This window comes from Pelecanus crispus, chromosome 21 (genome assembly GCF_030463565.1).
Source record: "Pelecanus crispus isolate bPelCri1 chromosome 21, bPelCri1.pri, whole genome shotgun sequence".
Lineage (NCBI taxonomy): Eukaryota > Metazoa > Chordata > Aves > Pelecaniformes > Pelecanidae > Pelecanus > Pelecanus crispus.
In genome coordinates, this window is record NC_134663.1 from 5,201,018 (window position 1) to 5,221,330 (window position 20,313).

Below are 20,313 nucleotides of genomic sequence, written 5' to 3' on the forward strand. Positions count from 1 at the left end.
GCATGCCGCCGCCTCCGCACGCCTCCCGTCCCAGCGCGGCCTCCCGCGCCGGTGCTGTTTGCATGTCGTGTTGTGGCTTCTGGCAGCTTTCCCGTCGGTGCTCGCTGCGTCCCGGGGCCCCTCCGAGGGGGAGCTGAGCCTCGTGGGGCGATTCCCCCGCCTCTCGGAGCCGGAGCTCTCGCTGCCTTTCAGGGAGTCGTGGTTTATTCCTACCTCAGTGACTGCTTTGGTCAATGATTTCTCTGCGTTTCTCTTGCCGGTCGTCGCAGCCGCCTTCGCCCCTGGGGACTGCGTTGGTCGCTCACAAGTGATGGCACGGAGGGTGCGGGGTCCCCGGAGGGACCCGGGAGAGGGAGATAATTAGGTCAGTTTGTCCCAGGAGAGTCCCAGTGGCTCTGGGGACATCAGGATGGCAAATTTGCCACCCCGCCAGCACCCTGCTCAACTGTGTCCCAGGGAATCATGTCCCTGCCCCGCTGCTTTCCAGGACACTCACGCCCAGGATGGATCCCCACGGGGGTCCCAGTGGTGCCTGGGGGACACACACATGTGTGTGGCCGGCGGTTTTTTGGCAGGATGCCGTCACAGGGGTAGGTGGGAGCTTTTCTCAAAGTGCTGAACGGTGGTTGTGGTGTGAAAGGAGAGTTTTTCTGGTGTTTTGCCTCTTTTTTTTTTTTTTTTTTTTTTTTTTTTTTTTCCTGATACCTAGGAGCGAAACGTGCGCACTTCTCCCTGGAGCTGTAACTGGTGTCTCGGAATAAACATCGGTGTGTGTGTGCGTGTGACACGGCTGTGCTTTTGGTCACCGCCGAGTCCCCTGCATGCAGCATTTCCTCCCCAAACCGATGCCGTGGAGTGCCGTAGCAGTGCGGGGGCCGTGTCCCCGTGCCGTGGGGCTCCCCAAAACGGAGTAGCTCCTTTGTCAGTCCCCCCCACACCGGCCCACGGAGTTGAGGACGATGCTTTGGCCGTCACTGGATGTGGCTTTATTAAAGAAGTGAGGCGGGTGCGTGGCTCGCCGGGGACGGCGCGTCAGGGCTTGGCCGTGCCGCCTGCGGGATGCTCACCGCCGGCAAGGTGCAAGCTCTGGAGAGGGTTAACCAGCTTCATGGCGAAATAACCCTGCGAGGAGGGAGAAAGGAGAGCTCAGAGGGGGATCAGCTACTGAGGGGGGGAATTTTGGGGCGGCCGTGCTGCCGGCGCTCACCGGGGCGGCGTAGACGAAGGCGAGGAGCAGGGCGAGGAGCAGCAGCAGCGCCAGCCCCAGGCTGATGCGGCAGCGGTGTTGCCGCCAGATGCCGTAGCGCAGGCCCCGCAGCGGCGCCTGTAGCCACAGGAAGGACCACTCGGGCCGCCTGCGGGTGACAGCCGGCTCAGGCACCCCGCGTCCCGTCCCCGCACCCCGCGTCCCGTCCCCGCACCCCGAGGTGGGGACGAGCCCAGCTCCCTGGGGACTCACAGGGGCGCCGGCAGCGTCGGGTACATGTTGGGATCCTCCCGGCCTTTCCCTGCCGGCCGCTCTTCTGCTTCCTTTGCCGTCAGCAGCTCCAGGCTCAGCTCCAGCTTACCCTGGAGGGGTGGGGTGCAGGATTTGTCACCCCCTTTCCCCGTCATCGCTGTCCCCCCGCTATCCCGCTGCCGTCCCCCCCGGCGTACCGAGAGGCGCCGCTTGCCGCCCTCCTGCACGGTGCAGGGCCACCAGCCCCTCGCCCGTCGCTGCCGGAAAAGGGAGAGGTGGGAGGGGACCCGCGCCCCCCGCCAGCGGCTTTGGGGGGTCCCCTGCGGTGTTGGGGTGCAGTCCTGGGGGTGCTGGGTGGGCTGCGGCAGCCTGGTGAGCTCCAGCTCCAGGACACCTGCGGGGAAAAGTGGAGGTGGGGGGCAGCTTCCCCATTGCCCAAGGGTGCTCCCCATTACCCATGGGTGCTCCCCGCCAGCTGTGGGTGCTCCCCATCACTTGGGGGTGTCCCCGTGGGTGTGCCCCACCCTGCCGGGGGGACACGGGGCAGGGAAACAGGGTCTCACCCAAAAAATCATCAGCTGAAAACTTGTCGTTGTCCCACACTTGGAGGATGAGCTTGGGGGGCACCTTCAGCACAGTCTCATCCAGGCTCCAGAAATGCTCCTGCCGTGGCAGGGAGCGAAGTGGGGTGTCACGCTCGTCCCCTGTGTCCCCCCCACCCCGGCACCCCCCCACCCCGGGGTGCCCCTCGCCTTCCGGGGCAGGACGCAGAGCTGCTCGGCCGCCAGATACTCGAAGGAGAAGACGAAACGCCAGTTGAAGGCCCCGTCGCCCTGCAGCGAGCGGTAATGCACGTCCGTCCTCTGCCGCTGCTCCTCCAGCCCGTCCAGCCACCTGCCGTGCCACCCGAAATGGGGGGGGGGGACACCCTGCCGTCACCCTCGTCCCCAGCGCCGCTGTCACCTCCCCGGGCGCGGGGCTGTAGCGGCGGCCTCGGCTCACCCGGCGACGTAGATATCGCTCATCCGCTGCCCTGCCAGGTTGGTGTCCCCCAGGTCCACGTCCTGCGTGTTCCAGACCACGCAGCGCAGCTCGTACCTCGGGGAGGGGGGGGGGACGAGGACGCGTCACCTTCTCCCCGGGGACGTCCCCGGCCCAGCCGCCGCGGGGGTCCGGCCGGGCACTCACCTCTGGGGCTTGCGGGGGGTGATGTCGACGGCGGGGCCGGGGGGCCCGAGGCTGGCGGGGAAGATGTCCACCCACATCTGCACCTTGCCCTGCACAGCACGCGGAGAGGCTGGCACCCCGGTGTCCCCCCACCCCGGTGTCCCCCCACCCCATCCCAGGGTGTCCCCATCACCCCTGGGTCCCCTTCACCCCCCCGCCCCAGCACCCTTCCTGTCCCTGGGGTCCCCATCACCCCTCCAGCATCCGTCCTTGTCCCCCCAAGGTCCCGGCACCCACCCCCAGGGTCCCCGGCACCCCTGTGGCGTCCCCCCTGCCCGAGGGTCCCCATCGCCCCTGGGATCCCCATTATCCCCTCCCAGCGTCCCCCCCTAGGGTCCCCATTGCCCCAGGGTCCCTCCGTGGCCCCATCCCTGTCACCCCAGGGTCCCTGTTGAGTCTCCATCGCTGTCCCCAGCAGCATCGCTCCCTGCCCTGGGCTCCTTGTCACCCTGGGGTCCCCATCACCCACCCCCGGGGTCCCCGTCACCCCAAGGTCCCCATCCCCCTAGCATCCCCTTATACCCCAAGGTGCTATCACCCTGGGGTCCCTGTCACCCCCTTGGTGTACCCCATCACCCTGGGGTCCCATCACCCTGGGGTCCCCATTACGCTGGGGTCCCTGTCACCGCCTTGGTGTACCCCATCACCCTGGGGTCCCCCCCTGGACCTGTCCCCGTCACCCCAAGGTCCCCATCCCCCTGGCATCCCCTTATACCCAAAGGTGCTGTCCCCCGATGTACCCCATCACCCCGGCGTCCCTGTCACCCCCCGATGTACCCCATCACCCTGGGGTCCCCATCACCCCGGGGTCCCTGTCACCCCCTGATGTACCCCATCACCCTGGAGTCCCCATCACCCCGGTGTCCCTGTCACCCCCCGATGTACCCCATCACCCCAGGGTCCCTGTCACCCCCTTGGTGTACCCCATCACCCTGGGGTCCCCATCACCCTGGGGTCCCCGTCACCCCCCGATGTACCCCATCACCCTGGGGTCCCCATCACCCCGGCGTCCCTGTCACCCCCCAATGTACCCCATCACCCTGGGGTCCCCATCACCCCGGCGTCCCTGTCACCCCCCGATGTACCCCATCACCCTGGGGTCCCCATCACCCTGGGGTCCCTCCCTGGCCACATTCCTGTCATCCCAGGGTCTCCATCACCCTCTCCCCATCCTCGTTCCCCCCCCCACCTCAGGGTGCCCCCCATCCCCACCTGCTCCAGCCCGGGCTGGGTGCTGTTGTAGAGGGTGCGGGTCTCCAGGTGCTCGGGGACGAGGTGACAGGCGTGGAGCACGTGCAGGGCCAGGCGCTCGCGGGGCACCCCGGGGTGCCGGTGCGCGGGGGGGCCGCTCTCTGCAAAGCCGAACCCTCGCACCCGCCGGACAGGACCCGGCCCACCCTGCGCCCCCACCCAGACCCCCACCCACCGAAGTGGCTGAGGAGGAAGGTCTGGTCCCCGAAGGTGACAGCGGTGCCCTCGGCGCTGAATTCGGGCACCGGCAGCCCCCGGCTGCGGGCAAAGTGCTCCAGTGCCCGGCTGGGGGGCAGTTGGTCTCTCCAGCGCCCGGGGCCGGCGCTGCGGGGACGGCGGGTGGGCTGGGGGCTGCGGCGTCGCCCCTCCGGGGCGTCCCCTCCTTGGCCATCGTCTCCCATCTCCCTGCACCCACCCCGTTCCCCTGTGCCCACCCTGTCCTCATCTTGTGCCCGCTCCCAGGTACCCACCCCATCCCCATCACCCTGTGCCGGCCTCATACCCTTGCGCCCACCCTGTCCCCATCTCCCCGTCCCCATCCCTGTACCCACCCCATCCCCGTCTCCCCATTCCCATCCCTGTGCCCACTCCATCCCCATCCCTGTGCTCACCCTCATGTACCCACCTCGTCCCTGTCTCCCTGTCCCCATCCCTGTGCCCGTTTCCCTGTGCCCACCCTCATGTGCCCTCCCTGTCTCCCTCCCTGTGCCCACCCTGTCCCTGTCTCCCTGTCCCCATCCCTGTGCCCGCCCTCACATACTCACCCCGTCCCCATCTCCTTTTGGGCATCCCGTGCCACCCCACTGCCCCGTGCCCACCCATAACCTGTCCCCATCCCTGTGCCCACCCCCATGTGCCCATCCCATCCCCATCTCCTTGTGCCCATCCCATCCCCATCTCCTTGTGCCCATCCCTGTCCCTGTCCACTTCCTCAACATGTTCTTGTGCTTGCTCCCAGGTGCCCACCCCATCCTCATCCTCCTGTGCCCATCCCTGTGCCCACCCCATCCTCATCTTATGCCCGCTCCCAGGTACCCACCCCATCTCCATCACCCTGTGCCCATTTCTGTGCCCACCTCATCCCCATCCCCCTGTGCCCACCCCATCCTCATCTTATGCCCGCTCCCAGGTACCCACCCCATCTCCATCACCCTGTGCCCATCTCTGTGCCCACCTCATCCCCATCCCCCTGTGCCCATCCCATCCTCATCTTACGCCCGCTCCCAGGTACCCACCCCATCTCCATCACCCTGTGCCCACCTCAGCCCCAACCCCGTGCCTATCCCCATCTCTGTGCCCACCTCATCACCCTGTGCCACCCTCATCCCCTGTCCCCATCTTCTGCCCACCCCTCCGTGCCCTCTCCATCCTCCCGTGCCCACCCCACTGCCCGCTCCTGGCCTCCCCAATGCCCCCAGCCCCCCCGGTGCCCGCCCCCCGCCCAGGGGCACCCACGTGCGGTAGAGGGTGGGCAGCCCGCAGTGGGCGCGGAAGCGGGAGAGCAGGCGGTTCTCCAGGTCGATGGTGGTGGTGCCGATCTCCTGGTCGGGCGGCAGCAGGTCGTAGTCCAGCAGCGAGACCCGCAGGTCCTTCTCTAGCGGGATGGTGCCCGTCACCTCGAACAGCCTGGCGGCGGGCATGCCATCAGCCCTGGGGACGTGCTGCGGCCGGGCTGGCACCCGCGGGCACGGGGAGGGGGCACCCCTAAGCATGGGGACCTGCTGGCACAGGGACTCGGTGGCATGAGGAGCTGGTGGCACGGGGACCCACCAGCATGGGGAATGGGGACATGGTGGCATGGGCACCTGCTGTTGTGGGGACGTGTTGGCATGGGGAATGGGGACATGGTGGCATGGGGATCTGCAGATGTTGGGAATGGGGCATCTGGTGGCACAGGGACCTGCTGTCATGGGGAAGGGGCACCTGGTGACATGGGGACATGGTAGTGCGGGGACGTGGTGGCATGGGGACCCACCAGCATGTGGAATGGGGACATGGTGGCACAGGGACCTGCTGTTGTGGGGAAGGGGCGCATGGGGACGTGGTGGCACGGGGAACGGGGACACGGTGGCACAGGCACCTGCTGTTGTGGGGAAGGGGCACCTGGTGACGTGGGATGTGGTGGCATGGGGAATGGGGACATGGTGGCATGGGGAATGGTGGCATGGGGACTGGTGGCACAGGGACCTGCTGTTGTGGGGAAGGGGCACCTGGTGGCATGGGGACATGGTGGCATGGGGACCTGCAGATGTTGGGAATGGGGCATCTGGTGGCACGGGGACCTGCTGTCATGGGGAAGGGGCACATGGTGGCATGGAGACATGGTGGTATGGGGACACGGCGGCACGGGCACCTGCTGTTGTGGGGAAGGGGCACCTGGTGACGTGGGGACATGGTGGCATGGGGAATGGGGAGATGGTGGCATGGGGACCTGCAGATGTTGGGAATGGGGCATCTGGTGGTATGGGGACCTGCTGTCATGGGGAAGGGGGACGGGGTGGCACAGGGACCCCCCAGCACAGGGAACGGGGACCTGCTGGCACAGGAATCGGGGACCTGGTGGCTCGGGGACCTTCTGGCCTGGGGGGTGGGGACCCGGTGATGTGGGGACCCGCTGGCACGGCACCTGATGGCATGAGGACCTGCTGGCACGGGGACTTGCCAGCATGGGGAATGGGGACCTGGTGGCACGGGGGTTCAGTGGCACAAGGACCCGGTGGCACAGGGCCAGGCTGGCACATGCCGTGGGGAATGGGGCCCCACCAGCCCCACCCCGGGCACCTCATCTGGGTGCCAGCCCCCCCCAGCCCGGTGCCACCCAGGGGTGACGGTGCCCCCGGGGCCACCCGCCCTGGCCCTACCTGCCAAAAACAGGCTCCAGGGTGTTGGGCACGTACTGGTCCCGCTGGCCCTGTGTCCTCGTCCCCAGCGAGACGCGGATGTAGGGGTCACACTGGTGGCAGGGAGGGGACCATCAGGGTGGCACGGGGGGATGGGGAGGAGGAGGGGACCCCTGCCCAGCACCCATGGGTGGCCTTACCAGCCCGTTCCTGTCACGGGGGGGCAGGTCAAAGGCGCGGACGATGTAGACCCGCACCAGGCACTTTTGGGGTTGGCTGGGGGGCAGCTCCTGGAAGCGGCGCGGTGGCGGGGGCACCCCGGGGTCCTCGGGCAGGGGGTAGATGCAGAAAAGCCCCTGCGAGAGCCGCCCGGCCGTGCACCCCAGGGTGCCCCCGCCCCGGCTCTGGGGTCCCCCCCGGGGGCTCTCACCCACCTTGAACTCGCCCACGGGCACGGGGTCCTCCCCCGCCGCGGGGTGACCCCCCGGCCGGTAGAGCGGGAAGGTCTGGCAGAAATCCTGCAGCCCCTCGAATTCGGGCACCGCCTCCAGCTCGCAGCTGTAGATCTGGGGAGCGGTTCCTCTCCCCGTCCCCATTCCTCTCCCCGTCCCCATCTTGGTGCTTCTCCCCGTCCCCATCTTGGTGCTTCTCCCCATCCCATCCCATCCCATCCCCGTGCCCTTCCTCATCCTTGTCCTCATCTCGTCTTCAGCCCTGTCCTTGTCCCTGTCCATCCCATCCCATCCCATCCTCTTCATCTTCATCCCTGTTCCACTCCCAGTCTCCATCCCTGACCTTGTCCCCATCCCATCCTCTTCTTCATCCCTGTCCCTGTCCCCAGCCTGTTCCACTCCCAATCTCCATCCCTGACTTTGTCCCTATTCCATCCCATCCCATCCTCTTCTTCATCCCTGTCCCCAGCCTGTCCTACTCCCAGTCCCCATCCCTGACCTTGTCCCCATCCCATCCCATCCCATCCTGCTCTTCATCCCTGTCCCCAGCCCATCCCACTTCCAATCTCCATCCCTGACCTTGTCACCATCCCATTTTCATCCCTGTCCCCATCCCTGTCCCGTCCCAATCCCCATTTCATCTCTATCCCCACCCTGACCTCATCCCCATCCCACCTTCATCCCCATCTGTATGCTTGTCCCCAACATCCCTGTCCCCAGTCCCGGCTCCATCCTTGTCCCCAGTCCCTGCTCCATCCTTATCCCCATCCTGTCCCATCCCCATCCCTGACCTCACCCCCCCTTGTCCCCTGTCCCCCGCCCCGGGTCCCCGGCCCTGCCTCACCTTCAGCCTGTCCCTGTTTGTCCCCCACCGGCTCTTCGCCTTGTCCCCCATGGCCGCGTAGTATTTGCTCCACCAGTCATCATCTTCCTCCCCCCCCTCCTCCTCCTCCTCCTCTGCAGGCTGAGGTGGGGCCGAGTGGCTCTGGTGGCCCCAGTGACCCCGTTCTGTGCCCACCTTGCCCGCTGCCCCCTTCTCGCCAGTGCCCCTGGGCAGCAGCTGCGGAGAGCAACGGGGACGGCTCGGGGAAACTGAGGCAGGGGGCCAGGCAGCCCGGCGGCAGCGGTGCCGGCTCGGGTGCTGGGTGCCGCGGGGCTGGGGGACTCACCCGCGCTATCCTGGCCCAGCGAGCGGCTGCTGGGGAGAGGGGCAAATAAACCATCCCGGAGACAGGCAGGGATGGGGCAGGAATGGGGCAGGGGGAATCCGGGATGGGGCAGGAATGGGGCAGGGGAACCTGGGATGGGGCAGGCATGAGGAACCCGGGATGGGGCAGGAGGAATCCAGGATGGGGCAGGGGGAATCCGGGATGGGGCAGGGGGAATCTGGGATGGGGCAGGAATGGGGCGGGGGAACCTGGGATGGGGCAGGCAGGGGGAATCCGGGATGGGGCAGGGGGAATCCGGGATGGGGCAGGGATGGGGTTAGGATGGGGCAGGGGGTACCCGGGATGGGGCTGGGATGAGGCAGGGGGGTACCCAACATTGGGCAGGGATGAGGCAGGGGGTACCCAGGATGGGGCTGGGATGGGGCAGGGATGGGGCAGGGCGTACCCGGGATTGGGCAGGGATGGGGCTGGGATGGGGCAGGGGGTACCCGGGATGGGGCTGGGATGAGGCAGGGATGAGGCAGGGGGTACCCAGGATTGGGCAGGGATGGGGTTGGGATGGGGCAGGGGGTACCCGGGATGGGGCTGGGATGAGGCAAGGATGAGGCAGGGGGTACCCAGGATTGGGCAGGGATGGGGTTGGGATGGGGCAGGGGGTACCCGGGATGGGGCTGGGATGGGGCAGGGGGTACCCGGGATGGGGCTGGGATGGGGTTGGGATGGGGCAGGGCGTACCCGGGATTGGGCAGGGATGGGGTTGGGATGAGGCAGGGGGTACCCAGGATTGGGCAGGGATGGGGTTGGGATGGGGCAGGGGGTACCCGGGATGGGGCTGGGATGGGGCAGGGATGAGGCAGGGGGTACCCAGGATTGGGCAGGGATGGGGTTGGGATGGGGCAGGGCTGGGGCAGGGCGTACCGGGGCAGGGCAGAGCTGTCGCAGGGGCAGGCGGGGGGCCGGGGGGCTGCCCCTCGCCGGGGGGCTGGCAGCAGAACTGCCCCAGGCCCCGCACGCAGGCCTGCCCCACCTCGGGCCGGTACCCGAAATTCCACGTGTCCAGCACCCGCAGCCGGAGGGGGGGCAGGTACTCCTCCTCTGCCGGCAGGTTCTGGGGCCGAGCCGCAGCGTCACCCCGGCGTGCCAGCGGCAGCACCCATGGGTGGGGTGCCCCCCATCCACGCCCCCCCATCCTCACCAGTATCATCAGGAAGGCGTTGATGGGGAAATTGGGGTTGGCGGTGGGGTCGGTGATGGTGGGGGTCCGCAGGGTCCGGCCCCCGCACTGCACCTCCAGGCTGGGCGCCCGCACCCCACTGCGCAGCCCCCGCAGCCCCCACGCCAGCACCTGGGGGGGCACCCAGCGGCTGTCACCCCCCCGGGGTCCCCCGTGGGACGCTGAAGGTGCCCATCCCCATCCTTGTCCCTGTCCCCATCCTCTCCTCATCTTGTCTTCGTCCCTCTGCGCTTGTCCCCATCTTCATCCCTGGCCTTGTCGCTGTCCCGTCCCCATCCCTTCTTCATCCCTGTCCCCAGCCTGTCTTCATCCTTGTCCCCATCCCTGTCCTTTTCCCCATCCCCAGGACCTTCATCCCTGTCCCAGCCCATTCCCCTCCCAGTCTCCATCTCAGCCCTGTCCCCATCCCACCATCCCTGTCCCCATCCCTGTCCTATCCCTGCTCCCATCCCGCCCCTGTCCCTGTCCCCTGCCTGTTCCCCTCCTTGTCCCCTCCCCAACTTTGCCCATCCTGTCTTCAGCCCTGTTCCAATCCATGTCCCCAGCCACCCCTGTCCCCATCCCTCTTGCTGTCCTTGTCCCCATCCCCAGGACCTTCATCCCTGTCCCTGTCCACTGCCTGTTCCCCTCCCAGTGTCCCTGTCCCCGTCCCCATCCTGCCTTCCTCTCCGTCCCCATCCCACCTTCCTCCCTCTCCCTGTCCCCATCCCTCTCCCTGTCCCCGTCCCTCTCCCTGTCGCCATCCCACTTTCCTCCCTCTCCCTGTCCCCATCCCACCTTCCTCCCTGTCCCCGTCCCTCTCCCTGTCCCCGTCCCTCTCCCTGTCCCCATCCCTGTCCCCGTCCCTCTCCCTCTCCCTGTCCCCATCCCTCTCCCTGTCCCCATCCCACCTTCCTCCCTCGCCCTGTCCCGGTCCCTGTCCCACCTTCCTCCCTGTCCCCATCCCTCTCCCTGTCCCCGTCCCCATCCCACCTTCCTCCCCGTCCCTCTCCCTGTCCCTGTCCCCATCCCACCTTCCTCCCTGTCCCATCCCTATCCCTGTCTCCATCCCTCTCCCCGTCCCTGTCCCGATCCCACCCCCTTCTTCATCCCTGTCCCCCCAGCCCCCTCCCCCCCCGGGGGTCCCCGCTCTCGCCTCCAGTGCCACCAGCCGCAGGAGGGGCCGGATGCCCATGGGGACGCTGAAGACCCCCTGCCTCCACGGCGGGCTGCTGACCTGCGCCAGGGACCCGTCCTGCCGGCGAGGACGCTGCCGTTGGCACCCCACGGCCTGGGTGCCCCCCCGCCGCTCCCCCCCGCCGCCCCTCACCGCGGGCTCGTGCAGCAGCTCAAAGGCGGCCAGCAGCTCCCCGGCCGGCCCCCCCGGCCCCCCCAGTGGGTAACGCTGAAGCCGGGGGGCCCACCGGCGCCCCACATCCAGCCAAACATTTGGGGTGCACACGCTCCTCCCGAGGAAACCACCGGCACCCTGCAAAGCGTTGCGTGGGTGTGGGTGCTCTCCCCGCACATGGGTGCCCCCCACCCATGGGTGCCATACCCCTCCATCCTGGTCGAAAACCTCCACCACCACGACGGGGGGCTCGTCCCGGACACCCCGGGGGTCCCCGTAGAGCAGCACCCGGTGAAAAAGCAGCGTCTGGTCCCAGAGGGGGTCCAGGGTGCCGGGCAGCACCCGGGTGCTCTGGCTGACGTGCACGAAGGAGACGTGGGCGACGGGGTCTGGGTGACAGCGGCACCGTCAGCACCCCGGGGTGCCCCAGCGGGGTGGGGGCCGGGAGCCGGGGGTCCCACCTGCGGTGGCCTTGGTGCGGCGGGGTGCCAGCTCCAGCGCCTGGAAGATGTAGCAGCGGAGCTGGAAGAAGTTGGGCTCTGCGGGAGAGGCGGGGGCTGGCAGGGGGGCCCGGACCCGCCCCAGGCTGCCCCTGTCCCCCCCTCCGCGTCCCCCGGGGCTCACGCTGGAAGGTGCAGAGGACGAGGGGCACGGGCTGCTGCGGGGGGGTCCGGGACGAGCCCCGCGCCTGCCGCTCTGCCGCAGCCGGCTCAGCCTCCTCGGCTGCATCCTCCGGGCCCTGCGGCGGGATGGGGAGCGGGGTGGGGGGGTCCCCCTGGGGCTGCTGCCCCCCGGCCCTGCATCCCGCTGGCCCACGTCCTGCTGCCCCGGCGTCGCTCCATCTCTGCGACACTGCATCCCTCCCTTCTATCCATCTGTCCCTTCCTCCTTCCCTGCATCCCTGCATCCCTCTGTCCCTGCAATCCTGCATCCCTGCTTCCCTCTGTCCCTGCAATCCTGCATCCCTGCATCCCTGCATTCCTCCATCCCTGTCCCTCCATCCCTTCATCCCTATCCCTCCATCCCTCCATCCCTTCATCCCTGTCCCTCCATCCCTTCATCCCTTCATCCCTGTCCCTCCATCCCTTCATCCCTCCATCCCTTCATCCCTGTCCCTCCATCCCTCCATCCCTTCATCCCTGTCCCTCCATTCCTCCATCCCTTCATCCCTCCATCCCTTCATCCCTGTCACTCCATCCCTTCATCCCTGTCCCTCCATTCCTCCATCCCTTCATGCCTCCATCCCTTCATCCCTGTCCCTTCAGCCCTTCATCCCTATCCCTCCATCCCTTCATCCCTGTCCCTCCATCCCTTCATCCCTGTCCCTCCATTCCTCCATCCCTTCATGCCTCCATTCCTCCATCCCTATCCCTCCATCCCTCCATCCCTATCCCTCCATCCCTTCATCCCTGTCCCTCCATCCCTTCATCCCTTCATCCCTGTCCCTCCATCCCTCCATCCCTTCATCCCTGTCCCTCCATTCCTCCATCCCTTCATGCCTCCATCCCTTCATCCCTTCATCCCTGTCCCTCCATCCCTTCATCCCTCCATCCCTTCATCCCTTCATCCCTGTCCCTCCATCCCTTCATCCCTCCATTCCTCCATCCCTGTCCCTCCATCCCTTCATCCCTTCATCCCTGTCCCTCCATTCCTCCATCCCTTCATCCCTCCATCCCTTCATCCCTGTCCCTCCATCCCTTCATCCCTCCATCCCTTCATCCCTGTCCCTCCATTCCTCCATCCCTTCATCCCTGTCCCTCCATCCCTTCATCCCTCCATCCCTTCATCCCTGTCACTCCATCCCTTCATCCCTGTCCCTCCATTCCTCCATCCCTTCATGCCTCCATCCCTTCATCCCTGTCCCTTCATCCCTTCATTCCTCCATCCCTGTCCCTTCATCCCTTCATCCCTCCATCCCTGTCCCTCCATCCCTGTCCCTCCATCCCTTCATCCCTGTCCCTCCATCCCTTCATCCCTTCATTCCTCCATCCCTGTCCCTCCATCCCTCCATCCCTTCATCCCTCCATCCCTGTCCCTCCATCCCTTCATCCCTGTCCCTCCATTCCTCCATCCCTTCATGCCTCCATCCCTTCATCCCTGTCCCTTCATCCCTTCATTCCTCCATCCCTGTCCCTCCATCCCTTCATCCCTCCATCCCTGTCCCTCCATCCCTGTCCCTCCATCCCTTCATCCCTGTCCCTCCATCCCTTCATCCCTTCATTCCTCCATCCCTGTCCCTCCATCCCTCCATCCCTTCATCCCTCCATCCCTTCATCCCTCCATCCCTGTCCTTCCATCCCTGTCCCTCTGTCCCTCCATCCCTCCATCCCTGTCCCTCCATCCCTCTGTCCCCGCAACCCTCCGTCCCTCTGTCCCTGTCCCTCCATCCCTGTCCCTCTGTCCCTCCACCCCTGCTTCCTCCTTCCGTCCCCCCCTCCACGCCTCCCGGTGCCCCCGGTGCCCTCCTACCGGGGAGCCCTCCAGCAGGAAGAGGGGAGCCAGGGCCGAGGGCTGCGCGGGCACCATGGGCCGGTGCCAGCAGCGCCGGCGGCACACGTCGCCCGCCCGGGCGCGCAGGTGGAAGCGGCAGCCCCAGAGCGAGCCGTACTCCCAGGCCTCGGCCCCCGCCGCCTCGGCGCCCTGCTGCGGGGACACGGGGCGGGGGGACGGAGGGATGGCGGGGTGTGGGGACGGGGGGGCGTGGGGACAGCATGGCGTGGGGATGGAGGGGCACGGGGATGGCGTGGCATGGGACAGGGGGACAGCATGGTGTGGGGATGGTGGGGCATGGGGATGGCGTGGCATGGGGACAACGGGGCATGGGGACAGCGTGGCGTGGGGACGGCGTGGCATAGGGATGGCAGGGCATGGGGACAACGGGGCATAGGGACAGCGTGGCGTGGGGTCGGTGTGGCGTGGGGACAACGGGGCATGGGGATGGCCGGGCACGGGGATGGCGTTGTGTGGGACATGGGGATGGTGGGGCGTGGGGACAGGGGGACGTGGGGACAGCATGGCGTGGGGATGGAGGGGCGTGGGGATGGTGTGGCATGGGACATGGGGGTGGTGGGACATGGGGACAGTGGGATGTGGGGATGGCATGGCATGGGGACAGCGGGGCATGGGGATGGAGGGGCGTGGGGATGGAGGGGCGTGGGGACAGGGGGGTGTGGGGACAGAATGGTGTGGGGATGGAGGGGCGTGGGGACAGCATGGCGTGGGGATGGAGGGGCATGGGGACAGCATGGCGTGGGACATGGGGATGGTGGGACATGGGGACAGTGGGATGTGGGGATGGCATGGCATGGCATGGGGACAGCATGGCGTGGGGACAGCGTGGCGTGGGGACAGCGTGGAGTGGGGATGGCAGGGCGTGGGGACAGTGGGGCATGGGGATGGAGGGGCTTGGGGACAGTGTAGCATGGGGACAGGGTGGCATGGGGATGGCGTGGCATGGGGATGGCATGGCGTGGGGATGGTGTGGCATGGGGACAGCATGGCATGGGGACAACGGGGCATGGGGATGGCGTGGCATGGGGACGGCATGGCGTGGGGACGGTGTGGCATGGGGACAGCATGGCATGGGGACGGCAGGGCATGGGGACAACGGGGCATGGGGACTGCATGGCATGGGGACGGCGTGGCGTGGGGATGGCGTGGCATGGGGACAGCGTGGCGTGGGGACGGTGTGGCATAGGGATGGCAGGGCATGGGGACAGCGTGGCATAGGGACAATGGGGCATGGGGACAGCATGGCGTGGGGACAGCAGGGCATGGGGACAGCGTGGCATGGGGATGGCGTGGCATGGGGACAATGGGGCACGGGGACAGCATGGCATGGGGATGGCGTGGCATGGGGACAGCGTGGCGTGGGGACGGCAGGGCATGGCACAAGGGGACGGACAGGGCTGCTCCCACCAGCGCACTGTGGGCATCCCCGCTGTCCCCGTCCCCGTCCCCCCACCCTGCCACCCCCCCGCCCCGCCCCTGTCCCCACTGTCCCCACCAGCCCGCGGAAGGCGGCCACGTCCTGCTCCCGTCCCTGGGCGCCGGGGTCCCTGCGGCGGGTGCGCAGCCAGCGCCGGCGCCGCTGCGTGTGGTACGTCTTCTCGGCGGCGTGCCATGCCGGCGGGGGGCTGCCGGGGGCCGCGCTCGCCCCGTACTCCCAACCTGCGACGCCCCGGTGTCCTCGCCACTGCCGCCACCCCCGCGCCCACCCCCCCCCGCCCCGGGGCGCCCCGTGGGGACACCCACTCACCGGCCTCATCCACGGCGCCCGCCACGTCCACCCGCCAGCCGTCGGTGACGTGCCACCCTTGGGGACAGGCCACCTCTTCCTTGGGCGGCACTGCCGCGCCACTCTGCAGAACCGGGCGAGGGCTGAGCCCCGACGCGCTCGTCTCACCCCACCGCCGGCACCCCCCCGGCACCCCCCCGCGCTCACGGCGTCGGTGCTGGCCACGGCGGCGGGCGCCCACTCCCCGCCGAGCCGCCGGCTCTCGTGCTCGTAGATCTCCTCCAGCACCTCGCCCACGTTGGTCTCCGTGTCCAGCAGCAGCCTGGGGACGACGCCGGCGTCAGACGCCCCGACGGTGCCCGCGGTGGCGGGGTGGGGGTCACCCGCCCCCGGTCCCACGGGACTCACCGCCACTGCGGCTCCACGCTCCAGGCTCCATCCCAGCGCCAGCCCTTGGGGGGCCGGATCCTGTGGCGGGGGAGCCCCGCTTTGCCGGCGCTGTCGGAGAAGCTGGGGCGCCCCAAAAGCCCCCGGGGACCCCACTTGCCCAACAGCTTGGTCTGGTTCTCGTACTGGGAAGGGGGGGGGATGTGGGGTTGAGGGGGGCTGGGGGGCACCCTGGGGTGTCCCCCCCCCCACCCTAGGGCTCACTGTCTCGGCGTAGACGCGCAGGGTGCCCTCGAGGTGCCGCGGCAGGTCCCCGCTGTCGGCCAGCCGGCCCAGCCACAGCCGCAGCCGGAGCTGGGCACCCACGTCCCCAGAGCCCTGCGCCCCGTAGCAGGGGGACACGGCGGGTGTGGAGGGGGCGTGGGGGCATGGGGGGGACACAGAGGGGACATGGGGGGGCATGGGGAGGCGTGGGGGGGCATGGGGGGCATGGAGGGGACATGGGGGACACATGGGGGGCATGGAGGGGACACAGAGGGGACATGGGGGGCATGGGGAGGCGTGGGGGGACGTGGAGGGGACATGGGGGACACAGAGGGGACATGGAGGGGACACAGAGGGGACATGGGGGGCGTGGGGGGGACGTGGAGGGGACATGGGGGACACAGAGGGGACATGGAGGGGACACAGAGGGGACATGGGGGGCGTGGGGGGTACATGGAGGGGACATGGGGGGCATGGAGGGGACATGGAGGGGACATGGGGACGTGGGGGGGCGTGGGGGGGATGTGGAGGGGACATGGGGGACACAGAGGGGACATGGGGGGGCATGGGGGGGCATGGGGGGGATGTGGAGGGGACATGGGGGACACAGAGGGGACATGGAGGGGACACGGAGGGGACACAGAGGGGACATTGGGAAGGTCTAGAAGGGACACAGAGAGGGGACACGGAGGGGACATGGGGGGGACATGGGGGGGATGTAGGGGGGATGCAGAGGGGACATGGAGCAGACATGGAGGGGACAGAGGGGACATGGGGAGCACATGCAGGAGATGTGGAGGGGACATGGAAGGGATGTGGAGGGGACATGGAAGGGATGTGGAGGGGACACGGAGGGGACATGGAGGGGACATGGACAGGATGTGGGGGGGATGTAGAGGATACATGGCGGGGACATGGAGGGGACGGAGGGGACACTGAAGGGACATGGGGAAGGTCTAGAAGGGACACAGGGGACATGGAGGGGATGTGGAGGGGACATGGGGGGGGACATGGAACAGACATGGAGGGGACACAGAGGGGGCATGGAGGAGATATAGAAGGGACGTGGAGGGGACATGGGGGGGATGTAGAGGGGACATGGAGCAGGCATAGAGGGGACAGAGGGGACACGGAGGGGACATGGAGGGGACGTGGAGGGGACATGGGGGGGATGTAGAGGGGACATGGAGCAGGCATAGAGGGGACAGAGGGGACACGGAGGGGACATGGAGGGGACGTGGAGGGGACATAGAAGGGATGTGGAGGGGACACAGAGGGGACACGGAGGGGACATGGAGGGGACGTGGAGGGGACATGGAAGGGATGTGGAGGGGACACAGAGGGGACACGGAGGGGGACGTGGAGGGGATGTGGGGGGATGCAGAGGGGACATGGAGAAGAGATGAAGGGGACAGAGGGTACATGGAGGGGACAGAGGGGACACAGAGGGGACGTGGAGGAGATATAGAAGGGACACAGAGGGGACGTGGTGGGGACATGGAGGGGACAGAGGGGACATGGAGTGGACATAGAGAAGATCTAGAAAGGACAGAGGGGACATGGAGGGGACATGGAGCAGAAATGGAGGGGACGTGGAGCAGACATGGAGGGGACAGAGGGGACATGGAGGGGAGGTGGAGGAGATACAGAGGGGACATGGAGGGGACATGGGGGTGACATGAAGGGGATGTGGGGGGATGCAGAGGGGACATGGCGGGGACATGGAGAAGAGATGAAGGGGACAGAGGGGACATGGAGGGGACATGGAGCAGAAATGGAGGGGACGTGGAGCAGACATGGAGGGGACAGAGGGGACATGGAGGGGACATGGGGGCGACGTGAAGGGTTCATGGATGGGACACAGAGGGGAGATGGAGGGGACATGGGTGGGACACAGGGGACACAGGTGGGCCAGAGGGGACACAGGTGAGGCGGAGGGGACGTGGGGTGCTGGCGGTGCTGCCTACCACGAGGAAGAGGGTCTGGGTGCGGCCGCAGAGCCTGCCGCAGGCGCCGGGGCCGCTCCGGGAGAACATGAGGTCGGGCGCGGGGACGCGGGCGCAGGCCACCCGCCGCTCCCCCTGCAGCAGCCACAGCACCGCGTCGGGCACCCCGACCTGCGGCTGCGGGGACAGAAGGAGCGGCGGGCTGAGACCGGCCACAACTCACCACAGCGATGACCCCCCCACACCCCCACTCCTCCAGCCCCGGCTCCCACCTCGACAGCCAAGGCGGCCACGCGTCGCAGCCAGCCCTCGGCCGCCGGCAGCAAAGTGTCCCAGCCGGCTCTCGGTGGCACCGCCGCTGCCGCCGCCACGCGCCGGAGCAGGTGAAGACGGGCGGCCCGGAGATGGGCGTCCAGCGGCGTCGGGGTGGGTTGCTCCTCCAGCCGGGGTAGCGCCCGCCTGCAAACAGCCCCCCGCCAAATGCCCCGTTTCGCCCGCAAAATACCCCGTATCCCCCCCCCCAAAATGTCCCGTTGCCCCCCCCAAATGCCCTAATTCCCCTGCAGTTGTCCCCTTTTCCCCTCAAAATGTCCCATTGCCCTCCAAATGCCTCATTGTCCCCCCAGTTGTCCCATTTTCTCCCCCAAAATGCCCCATTTTCCCCCAAATACCCTATTTCCCCCCTACATCTCCTCTTTTCCCCCCAGTTGCCGTTTTCCTCCCCCAAAGCCCCATTCCCCGCCCAAATACCCCATTCCCCCCCAATTGTCCCATTTTCCCCTGAAATGCCCCATTTCCCCCCAAACACCCCATTTCCCCCCCCCAAATACCCCATTACCCCCCAATTGTCCCATTTTCCCCTGAAATGCCCCATTTCCTCCCAAAATGCTCCATTCCCCCCAACACCCCATTTCCCCTCAAAATGCCCCATTTCTCCCCCCAAACACCCCATTTCCCCCCCAAACACCCCATTTGCCCCCCAACACCCCATTTTCCCCCCAAATACCCAATTTCCCCCCCAACACCCCATTTTCCCCCCAAATACCCCATTTCCCCCCCAAACACCCCATTTCCCCCCCAAATACCCCATTTCCCCCCCCAAACACCCCATTTCCCCCCCAAATACCCCATTTGCCCCCCAAACACCCCATTTCCCCCCCCAAATACCCCATTTCCCCCCCAAACACCCCATTTCCCCCCAAAATGCCCCATTTTCCCCCCCCCAACACCCCATTCCCCCCCCCAACACCCCATCCCCCCCCCCCAAACACCCCATTCCCCCCCTAAATGCCCCATTTTCCCCCCAGCCAGCCCTTGGCACGCCCAGGGGTCCCCCCCAGCATCCCACCACCCACCGCTTTGGGACCCCCAAGACCCCCCCGCCCCGTCGCCGGGGTCCAGCCGCTCACCCGCAGTCCTGCGCCAGCTGGCGCAGCAGCCTCCTGCCGACGTCCCCTCCGGTGTCCCCACGGGCGCCCCGCAGCTCCGCCACGTTCCTCTCCTTCCAAAGACACCCCCCCCGCGCCCCAAATCCATCCCAACCTGGACCGGAGCGGGTCATAGCCCACCCCACCCCGCCGCCACCCATGGGTGCTCACCAAGCGCCGGCACATGGCACGCAGGAGGTTTAGGGCATCCCAACGGTGACCGGCGTCCTCCCAGGAGGAGGTGACAGCCGCCACCGGTTTGTCACCGTACCACGGCAGGTAGTGGTAGCGGTTGCCTGTATCCGGACGGCACTGAGCATCCCACCGGACACCGGTGCCCTCCTTAGCACCCTTACGTCCCCCACCCGGCCGGCACCCCCGCTCACCGTCGAAGACGGGACAACCGTGGGGGGTGACGGAGGCGGCTGGCTTGCAGGTGACATCGCCCGTGTCCCCGTAATTGCCGAGGCTCAGCTCGAAGCGCAGGAGCTCAGAGCCGCCCGGCACCATGGTGGCCGAATAAAAGACCCCGCACAGCCCGAAGCGGCGGCGGGGCAAGTGGCGCTGAGGCAAAAAAAAAAAAAAATAATTAAAATACCCCCAAAATACTCAAATGGCACGTAAAAAATAAAAAAAAAAAACCCACAACCCACCCTGGGGGTGGCATCGCGCGGTGTCCCCACCTGCACCCGGGCGACGTCCTCGGGGGGCGATGGTGTCACGCTGGCGCCCGTCCGGGGTCCCGATGTGGGTGCTGAGCTCCAGCAGCACCCGGCCCCGATAAGCCACCCCAGCGTCCTGTAAAATAAAGGTGGGGGTGGGTGTCCCTGTGTGCCCCCCCAAAAATGGGTGCTGTCCCCACCCTGCCACCCGCTCACGGTGCTGGGGGTCCTGGGGGTCCTGGCAGGATCCGGCCGGGGACCGTAGAAGGGGAGGAAGCTGGGTCCGAAGCAGGGTAAGAAGCCGGGGGTCCCCTCTGGGAGCGAAAGAGGGGGTTCAGTGGTGGAAAGGGGGGGGTCTGGGTGCTGGGGACCCCCCCCCCCCGCACCCAAGGGTGGTCCCCGCTCACCCTCAAGCTCGGCGCCGGCGG

The 20,313-nt window shown here is 67.5% G+C and overlaps 1 protein-coding gene across 1 annotated transcript; it reads right to left on the minus strand.

Annotated features, from left to right (window-relative positions):
- Positions 1–1,032: 1,032 nt before the first annotated feature.
- Positions 1,033–19,733, minus strand: FER1L5 (fer-1 like family member 5). Its single transcript, XM_075724209.1, has 30 exons — positions 19,495–19,733; positions 18,069–18,255; positions 17,818–17,973; positions 15,851–15,964; positions 15,608–15,771; positions 15,407–15,521; positions 15,221–15,323; positions 14,969–15,132; positions 13,432–13,605; positions 11,587–11,701; positions 11,424–11,501; positions 11,170–11,351; positions 10,768–11,016; positions 9,594–9,743; positions 9,411–9,506; positions 8,074–8,289; positions 7,212–7,343; positions 6,978–7,133; positions 6,799–6,890; positions 5,393–5,563; positions 4,113–4,261; positions 3,899–4,038; positions 2,648–2,736; positions 2,462–2,557; positions 2,212–2,353; positions 2,023–2,122; positions 1,657–1,853; positions 1,460–1,569; positions 1,208–1,355; positions 1,033–1,122 (listed from the first exon to the last, which is right to left on the minus strand). The coding sequence occupies exons 1-30, from the start codon at positions 19,731–19,733 to the stop codon at positions 1,033–1,035; spliced, it is 4,314 nt and encodes a 1,437-aa protein (XP_075580324.1).
- Positions 19,734–20,313: the final 580 nt, after the last annotated feature.

Bases quoted from the DNA above. Each gene is read 5' to 3' on its own strand.
- FER1L5 (XM_075724209.1), bottom strand. From the start codon at position 19,733: ATGGTGCCGGGCGGCTCTGAGCTCCTGCGCTTCGAGCTGAGCCTCGGC. The intron at 15,772-15,850 runs GTGAGCCCTAGG...CCCCCTTCCCAG, and splicing joins TGCGCGTCTACGCCGAGACA to TACGAGAACCAGACCAAGCT. The intron at 7,134-7,211 runs GTGGGTGAGAGC...CGGCTCTCGCAG, and splicing joins TGCCCGTGGGCGAGTTCAAG to GGGCTTTTCTGCATCTACCC.